The sequence below is a fragment of the Scardinius erythrophthalmus genome (assembly GCF_964197995.2).
Source record: "Scardinius erythrophthalmus genome assembly, chromosome: 9".
Lineage (NCBI taxonomy): Eukaryota > Metazoa > Chordata > Actinopteri > Cypriniformes > Leuciscidae > Scardinius > Scardinius erythrophthalmus.
Window position 1 is genome coordinate 28,918,197 of NC_138229.1, and position 9,133 is coordinate 28,927,329.

General features: G+C 38.5%; 1 protein-coding gene across 3 annotated transcripts; it reads right to left on the reverse strand.

Annotated features, from left to right (window-relative positions):
* Nucleotides 1-1,530: 1,530 nt before the first annotated feature.
* On the reverse strand, nucleotides 1,531-8,431 carry LOC308695685 (phosphoglucomutase-1-like). Of its 3 annotated transcripts, none has more exons than XR_014030726.1 (11): nucleotides 8,084-8,431; nucleotides 7,387-7,549; nucleotides 7,169-7,315; nucleotides 6,950-7,075; nucleotides 6,126-6,316; nucleotides 5,846-6,000; nucleotides 5,640-5,755; nucleotides 3,983-4,118; nucleotides 3,718-3,901; nucleotides 2,310-2,394; nucleotides 1,531-2,204 (listed from the first exon to the last, which is right to left on the reverse strand). XR_014030726.1 is itself a non-coding variant. In XM_081373865.1 (11 exons), exons 1-11 carry the CDS (start codon nucleotides 8,339-8,341, stop codon nucleotides 2,115-2,117), a joined length of 1,692 nt encoding a protein of 563 aa, XP_081229991.1. In that variant the 5' UTR covers nucleotides 8,342-8,431; the 3' UTR covers nucleotides 1,531-2,114. The 3 variants fall into 3 exon arrangements, 2 of the variants coding, with proteins under 2 accessions (XP_081229991.1, XP_081229990.1); XM_081373865.1 differs by having other exon boundaries at nucleotides 2,310-2,444; nucleotides 5,640-5,746; XM_081373864.1 differs by having other exon boundaries at nucleotides 2,310-2,444.
* Nucleotides 8,432-9,133: the final 702 nt, after the last annotated feature.

Sequence of the window (9,133 nt, forward strand, 5' to 3'; positions counted from 1 at the left end):
TGATATCATGATGTGTATGGAAGCCCATTTCCTCCACATAAGAATCATGCTTTGGTAAATCATAATTATGACATAAAAAGTCACAATTATAAGATAAAAAAAATCGAAATTATGAGATACCAAGTTGTAATTTTGACATAAAAAGACAATATGACATAATTATGGCTTTTTATCTAGTAATTTAGACTTTTTGTCAATTTCGACTTTCTATATCAGTCAAAATGATAAGATAAAATGTCATAATTACCTTACATTTTACTTTTTATCTCAAAATTGTTTTGTGGCACCACAAGGAGAGCCTTGCATATAAGAATAGAGGGATACAGGACATTACACGCGTTCATCTCAGAAATGTAAACTATATTTCATTGCAACTAAATTGTAATAATATCTAAGCTTGTATGTAATAATGAGTGGGATGTGTATTACATCAACTCACATGTTGCGCTGCATTTGAACGAGACAATCTTTATCACCACTTGCTGACCCATAATTGACTGCACATCTCTCTGTATATTTGATGAATTCATCCAAAGCTGTAATAAAAAATATCAACGAATTTTGGCAGATCATCTCCACACCAGACTCTGTATTTGAAAACATCTTATTGAGATCATATACATATTTTTTTTAAAGGAAAACGTTGATAGCAAATGAAGCACTACATTAGATTTTCTGATGTATTCCACACCATCATCACTATACAGTAAGTAAAGTATTATATTAAATCACTTACATTCACTTCTGGTCAGAAGTTCTGGGTTAGTGGTGGCGATATTCATCCATATGACGAGATACTCCTCAAATGCAATTCTACATACTCGTCTGGTAAAGAAGAGGAGATAGTTAAATCCTATATATTTTTTTATGATATACAGTATATTACAAAACTTTAAAGGAAGAGTCAAAAGATTTGTGGTCTTGCCTTTCGCTTGACTTCAGCCCCATATCTGCCACACCGTCTGATTTAAATGGTGATAAAATATTGTTTGAAAGTATTGTCATTTTAATATGATTTTGGTAAATGTGATTTATGATGTGCAAGGAAGAGTTTGTGAACTTGTGGGTTATTCTTACCCTCCAGCTCCTGGCTGTTTGTAATGATCTGTGTTGATGGAGAGCGGGACAGCATATCATATGCTTCCATGGCTACTTATTTCTTTAGCAATATGCAGAAGAACAATATAAAATGAGTGTGGATTATGCTGACTCATCAAAAGCTCTGTATGTGCATGAGGCCTGTAACCTGTTGAAATGTGAGGGAAAGTTTGGCTAATCATGGAATAGGCTCGTCTGATTTAATTATTTCTATCTTTTTTTTCTTTCTTTTTTTAACCTGTAGCCTAATTATATCAGTAAAACCAAAAAAACTAACAAAGATTATTAAATACTGTGAGAAATGTATTGCTTATCGTTATTTGACTAATGGGACCTTAAATAGCCTTAAGTGGAAACCTTTTAACTACACATCAGGTTGTTTAACCTGTTATGGCCTAATGCCTGTATCAGAAATATATAAATAACTCTATCTCTGGGTAAACGAGACATTTATTGAAAATTTCCTGAATATACAGCATAAAACAAATGAGACAGATGGGCAGCTGTGCAATACTCTTTTACACAGACATAAGTTTTACCCAACTCTTGACTTTACATCAAAACCCGTCATGAATGAATCATGCTGGAATAGCACATTTAATTGTTTTATAGACACCATTCCTTAAATTATATATTCGTTATCATAAGTTACTTTGCCTACCTGTGTGACAGCTGCGTCTCATTTCACGATTATTTCAGCCGGTATAATATTACATTATTACTTGACATCAGTGATTGTTTTTGAGTCCAACATGTCGTTGTTGGGCAGCGAATTCACGAATACAAATTTCGTCAGTGGTTAGCTCATGAATATTAATTAGGTTATGGCCACGTTGCTCGGTAACCTTCCTGGAACGTCAAGTGACGTAATTAATATTCATAAGCCAAGCAAAGGTGAAGCTTGAGAACGTCTGTACTCTCTCTGATAAGGCGAGAACATGTTGCAATTATATTTTTCGCTGAAAACAATGTATAGAAAAAAAAAGATTGAACAAGTAAAAGGACATTAAAAGTAATCATGTAATAACAGTAGGGCCTCTTCGCCCGGTTCTTTCATGAATCTGTGAAAGCTGCAGGGCAATGGTGACGAGCTCTGCCAGTGCCACCTGTGAAAAAAATAAATTCAGTTCAGTTTAAATGTTATATGATAAGCAAGGCATAGGTATGAATTTTAAAAGAATAAGTTCCATACGAAACAAGTCATCATTTACCTGTGGGTCCTGAAAGAGCTTGCTTAAATCTTTCTCAAAACTGTCGATATACAGGCGAACTGTGGCTCCGAAACTATCGGTCCCACTAAGACGAAAGATTATGCGAGAACCTCCTTTAAAAATGATCCGCAAACCCTACAGGGAATGTTTACATGTTCTTAATAATTATGTTGTAATGTTATAGAATTCATTACAGACATTAATCACAGTAGCCTATCCCCTGCCTCCTCTTTTATCAGCGAGATCTTCCCCTTAATTAAACAAGTTAAACGGTAACTCGCCCAACACCCGGTTTCATTGGTCAACTCAATCCTGTGGAAAGGTTTAGACAAAAACAATGCAAAAACTAATTTATTTATTCAATTAATGCTTTAGATGTAAAATAAAAGTAAAATGTATTTAAATAAATAAAAATGTTGAGTTAAATAAAAAAAAAGATGTAGGCTAACATATAATATTTTCCAAATAATATTTTACACTTTTATATTTGTTTTTTATTAAAAATACATATATTTTTGTAGTATGTTGGGACTTAATACATATATAGCTGTCTGGAAAAGGTTTTCGTGTATAGACGACAATCTTGTCAAAACGTTCCCCGTTCACACGGATCCATGAAAACTATTTCAAAATGCTATGCTTCCAGGCCAGTAGTTGGCGATGTCAGTTTGTAAGAAACACTACGCTCCTAGACTGAACATGTAATACATTTCACAAATTCTTTTTTTTTTTTTTTTTGTAGTTTACACTGAGACGATAACAATAGTTTTCAAAAATTTGCACTTTGAACCCCATTTTAAAAAATGTGTGTCATATAAATGAACGGCTAAAATGCATTAAGAAGTTTTCGGTTTTTGCGTAAACATTCTGATCTGAAAAATGAAGCCTACCCAGAAGTGCGAAAAACTGCAATACATCTGTATTTTTTACAGTCTATGGCAGGGTTCACCAATCTCGGTCCTGGAGGGCCGGTGTCCTGCAGAGTTTAGCTCCAACCCCAATTAAACACACCTGAACCAGCTAATCAAGGTCTCATTAGGCATACTAGAACTTTCAAACAGGTGTGTTGTAGCTGGTTGGAGCTAAACTCTGCAGGGACAGCGGCCCTCCAGGACCGAGATTGGTGAACCCTGGTCTATGGTAAACTCCCAACAAAAGATAGAAAACCCAGGATGTAGACAATCAGCACCGTCATTGACCAATGACATCGTTAGAATCGGCTACTGGGCGGAGTTAGCACTTAACTGGTTTGGGGGAAGGAAATTAAGGTTCTTTTGTCAAAATGACATGTTGATATTTCATGTTAACATTTCAGCTAAATAGCTTTTAATAACAATTAAATAGCTAAATGTCTGCTTTTTTTGGTGTCTTGTACAATATGTATGGAGAAACGACTATAAAAGAGTACCTGATTTCTTGAAATGGTTCCATCCACAGGGTCACTGTACTCAAAATTGTCTGCCGCCTCCACTTGGTATTTCTTTTCCCCCACAGTAAACACTTGCCCAATGAATGCCTTGTCTGAAACCACCAGCTCAAGATCCAACATCATCTCCACAGCCGCATCTAAATCCACCGCCTCATAATCAAATCTGTCATGTGTACATATGTCATCAATATGAAATGTCTGACTAGACTGTATATGAAGAAGTGGTCTTTTACTGATAGTACACCTGGTGTAGTAGTTCCTCCCGTAGGTTCTCCAGTGGTCTGTCATAATGTCTTCTACACTTTGCCTCCTCACCGCTAGGATGGACAGCCATGCTAGCACTGCCCAAAGCCCATCCTTCTCCCGGATATAATCTGAACCTATCAAGATATAGCAAATTTAATCATATATTTGTTGCCACATTTATTGTTGTGGGTGTTTCTTCAACTTCAACTAATCAATTTTTTTCTAAAGTTACTTTACTTGTTTACAATGGAAGCAGTAGTGTCAGTGATGAGCATATGGTGAAAAATAATACATGTTTGAAGAAAACAAAATAAATCACAGCGAAGCCATAGAAGAAACATTTGGGTTAACCAAATAACAGTTCTTAAAATAACTTTGTTTTGTGAAGAACAATTAAATAACCTGAAGAACTTTTTTCAAGAACCTTTTGTACAACAGAAAGGTTCCATGGATGTCAAAATTTCTTCATGTGCCACACTATTAGTGTTACTGTTTGAGCATTAAAAAGGTCTGCAAAGTTACAAATCACACATTCCCTATTCTCTATATTAGTAAACGACAACGTCTCCTTGAAACGCCTTGATAGTAGTCTCGAGTTTTCTTCCAGAAACGAACACGTCACAATATTCCTTATTTAAATAATTCCCCCCGACATGCACAAGAAAAGGGGGAGAGGCCCTGTTTGCATTAATAGTGTGTTGAAACTTATGGTTATGGTAAAGGGCGTGACATTTCTGAAACACGCTCAAAGTGGTCGCCCAATCACAATACACTGATCCAGCTGACCAATCAGAGTACATTGCGCTTTTCAGAAGGAGGGGCTTCACAGAGACAGGAACTAGACAAGGGTGCGTTTCCCGAAAGCATCATATGCAAACTATGGTCGCAAGTTCCGTCGTTATTTGCATAGTTGAACGAGTTGTGTTTCCCGAAACCATTCATAACGAACATTCTCAAACAGCATCGCAAAGTTGTATGGTTGGAATGACAGCTCTCGACTTGTGGTTAGAAGCATAGTTTCTAGTTTGCATGACGTGGATTTAATAAATCCTTATCTTGAGCAAAATAAGAAAGCTGACATTCAGTACAATCTGTATATTTTATTTAGAGTATATACAAATGTAATTTACCTCTTTTAGTTTGTCAAGAGATTTAAAGCACCATTTCCGTACATGCTCTAGTACATAAGATTGAGACTCTAATTGAATCTGGAAATAAAGCAAGATAACTGAGAAAAATTTGAAATAGTCCTCACCTTATGATTAATTCGATCTAAAACAGATTAATTAAAAGTAGTTATTACTCCACCACGTGTGTGACGTCATTAACCAACATGGTTGAACGACCAATTTGCAACAATATGGTTTCGGGAAACAGTCATGACTATAGTTAAGCAGCGAGTTATGTCGTTGTACAGGGAACGCACCCCTGAGCGTTACTAACAGACTGGGAAGAGAGGAGCTGCAACAATGTCAAATATGAGAACATTCAAGCATGAAAACCTATTCAAGTAGACCCCAAAAAAGGGCATTATACTGTAGGTCCTCTTTAAGAGATGTTATTGTCTGCATCGCCAAAAGTTGCCATAATTGAAGGGGAAAAAAAATCGTATTATATATTTGTCTTTAAATGACTTGGTACTGTACATTCATTACCTGTGCCAAAACTTTCCTCCCCACCCAGTGAGAGACGTCCTGCGTCCATCAAGCTCCCAAAATATTTCCAACCAGTTGGAGTCTCGTATAGTTGGATCTTGGTGGCCCTGGCCACCCTGCATAGAAGCGCAGAGTGAGTCGAGATGCAGATGATCCTGGTAAGTGAACATCTTTAAAAATGTGAAACATTTAGGAGTAATATTCACATGTCTAGAGCTGCACTGGTGGGCATACTCCTAGCAAAGCCTCTTACTCCTGTGTGCTGGAAGTAAGGAATGCAGAAGATGTTTGCAGCAATGACGGCAACTGAGTCGGAGGGGTTTACAAAGAAGCCATGCTTCCCAAGGATCATATTACGGTCCTAGAAAGAGAGAGAGAGTGACTGGGTCAGGAGGGGGTCAAGAAAATGTTATACTGACTGTCACTTGAGCACTTTTGCTTGGGTCAAAAGGTTGTGTAGCAAGGTCGTGATTTCTCAAAACCTACACCGTCACCATCAAAAGCAGCTCCAAAGTCATACTGTCCACTCTTCATTGTCTCAACAAGGTCTGCGCCATAGGTCAAGTTGGGGTCTGGGTGGCAACCTCCAAAGTTTTCCAGAGGTACACAGTTAATGGCTGAATTTGCAGGGGAGCCCAGCTCCTCACACAGGATCTTCTTCACATACGGCCCAATCACTGTAGAACCAATGGAGGTTCAATAACAAAAGTTCAGAATCAGACGTTTTAATGAGTCACAAGACCAAGTTGTATAATGATTCATACTGAGAGCCATCCTTTCTTTATCTGTTAAAACATTTTCATTGATTCAATTTGAATAAACTCTCACTGAAGGAATGCTCTGGGTTCAATACAATTTAAACTGCATCTACAGAAACCATGACATTCTGTTGATTACCAGACTTAAAACAAGCAAACATTGCATTTACAGTAATGCAATTGCAATGGAAGTCTTCCAAGGACTCCTATAATTTCAAGGGACTCATCAATGTGGTATGGAGTTACTCCCAAGAGGAGAGCTGAACCTGCTTTTAATATTATGTCAGATGGCTTGTCTTAATCATTCAGATCACACCATGTATATGGAAACTCAATCTCACAGAGAAGTAGGCAGCAGTGCAAGTCTAAACTCATCCCTATCCAACTGCCATGCATGGAAGCATCTTCGACCCATTAAGTAGATGCAGCTGCTACTCTTAATGCTCTTTTCAAAATGTGGAGAATGAACTTGATGAAGCGTTGGCTATGGTGGTAACTCAATGGCTAGATCAGTCTGTTTCTATATCGGTGGAAAGAAATATGGTTCCTCACCTCCATGCATGGCATCTAAACGGATTTGGATGTGATTGTCTCCTGATAGTAACTCCTTCAGAATGGCAAAATCGAAGATGTTCCTCAGAGAGTTGGCATAGGATTCAACTGGGTCCACAATTTCTACTGCATGACAAAATATCGACAGGACATTCTGTTTATTTTTTATGCCATTCTTTTGAATCAACAGCTAAGAAGTTGGGTTGCAAATGTTTTCACCTGTAAAAGGTTTGAATTTGTTCTCCAGGTCGAAGGATTGCTTGCCAATAGTCCCTAGATCAACTCTGAGTTCAGGACAGATGGCATATTCCTCTATGATTCTGCTCATTTGGAAGATTTTATTTGTGACATCCTCTGGTGCTGGACCTGCATTGAAGATTTACAATGATAACGCAAAAAAAAAAAAAACCTTCATAATCACATGTGAGCTATTTTACCTCCATTGGCAGTATTAAATTTGATGCCGAAGTCTCCGTCAGGTCCTCCAGGGTTGTGACTGGCAGTAAGAATAATCCCACCAATGGCTTTAATCTTCCTGATCACGCACGACACAGCCGGCGTCGACATGATGCCATTCTGACCGATCACAACACGACCCACCTAAGAAATTCATCAGCCCCACTGAATTAAATACCATTTGTTACAGGTCATCGTTTTAGGGCATCATGTACAAATTTCAACTGGACCAACGTCATAGGAGAAATTATAGAGTGTTAATGTGTTTACTGTAAAAAGTTAATAGAGCAAAAACTAGATCAAATGCTCTTTCCACCTGTGTCAGATCCAAATTCTCTGTTAGCTGGATCTGTACTACCTACCATTTGTGTCAAGAATAAATATGGAAAGCGTGGAAAGTGGAAAATCTGGAAAAACTGAAAAGTGGTCAGCTATATTTGATATTTATTTCTTCACACTGTTTATGTTGAAAATGTACTCTATTTGGAGACCTACAGTATTTCTTGCCATCAAACTACAAGAGTATAAAGTAGGCCTATAATATACTACAAAAGATACAGTGCAAGTGTCATGATGCATCTGGGAAGAGAGCCAGGTGTCTATAATGATAACCTGGATGAGATTTAGAAACACATAGTGGTTCCTCATAAGAAAATAACTGTAAGAATTGCAACTGACCCCATTAGCAGCAGCCATCTGCACTATGACCTGAATTGCAGTCGAATTGAAGTAGCGTCCATCTCCACCCACCACCATAGTGGAGCCCTGCCTGTCCCGCAGGTCGATGGAGGAGAAGATGCACTGAATGAAGTTGTGCAAGTAGTTCTTTTTAGACTGGAAAATATGGACCTTCTTCCTCAGGCCACTGGTTCCTGGCCTCTGGTCGGGGTACGGAGAAGTAGGCAACGTCAACACTTGCAAGGGACTATCGTTCATTGCTCCAAACCGTTGAGGAAGACTAAAGGAGAAGCTGTTATCTCCTCGCAGAGGAGAGAGAGAGAGAGTGGCGGAAGGAGAAGGAGGAAAAGCCTATGCCCTTATGGCATTCACGAGAGTTGGATTGAAGCTGTTAACGGGCTAAAATTAAACTTGGTAACTGAAGACGGCTTCTCACACATGTGCATGGGCATCACTGTCAGATTCTCTTGCCTCCAAAGGCCTATTGAGGCAGATGCATAAGACGGCCAACAAGGGCTCATTTATGTGCACTATTTGCCCAGGCATTTACTCAGAGGCTAAATAGAGCTGATTCTGAGTGAATAAGCCCAGGGTGATCTGGCTGTAAACATTAAATGGGTTGTTTTGACATATTCTAAATCTCCCAGGATCATTCAAGATCTGAGCAGCTAATGAAAAACATGCCACGTCGTTTTATAACTGGACAGTCAGGGTTTGGGGACAGTCAGGGGGGTTTGGGTATTGACTGCAGCATGTCTAAAATCCTTATGGATGAAATTACTGCGTTGATGTGTTGATTATAACAGGTGGTTTAGCTGGCTCCAGAGTAAACTGAATAAAAAAAGACCCAGGGGAAGTCCTTACTGCAACAAGACCAGGGCAATTGGGGTAGAAAGAAAGGAAAATCATTTAAGATCCAGGCAAGTTGCGAGGCGAGGCCACCATGGATCAGATTTGTTTGTCCAGCATAATCGGATTGAGATTGAGGCCAAGGCAACACTTTGAGCTCTGTGTCATATGTCTCAAACTATTCCTGAACAATTTTTGAAG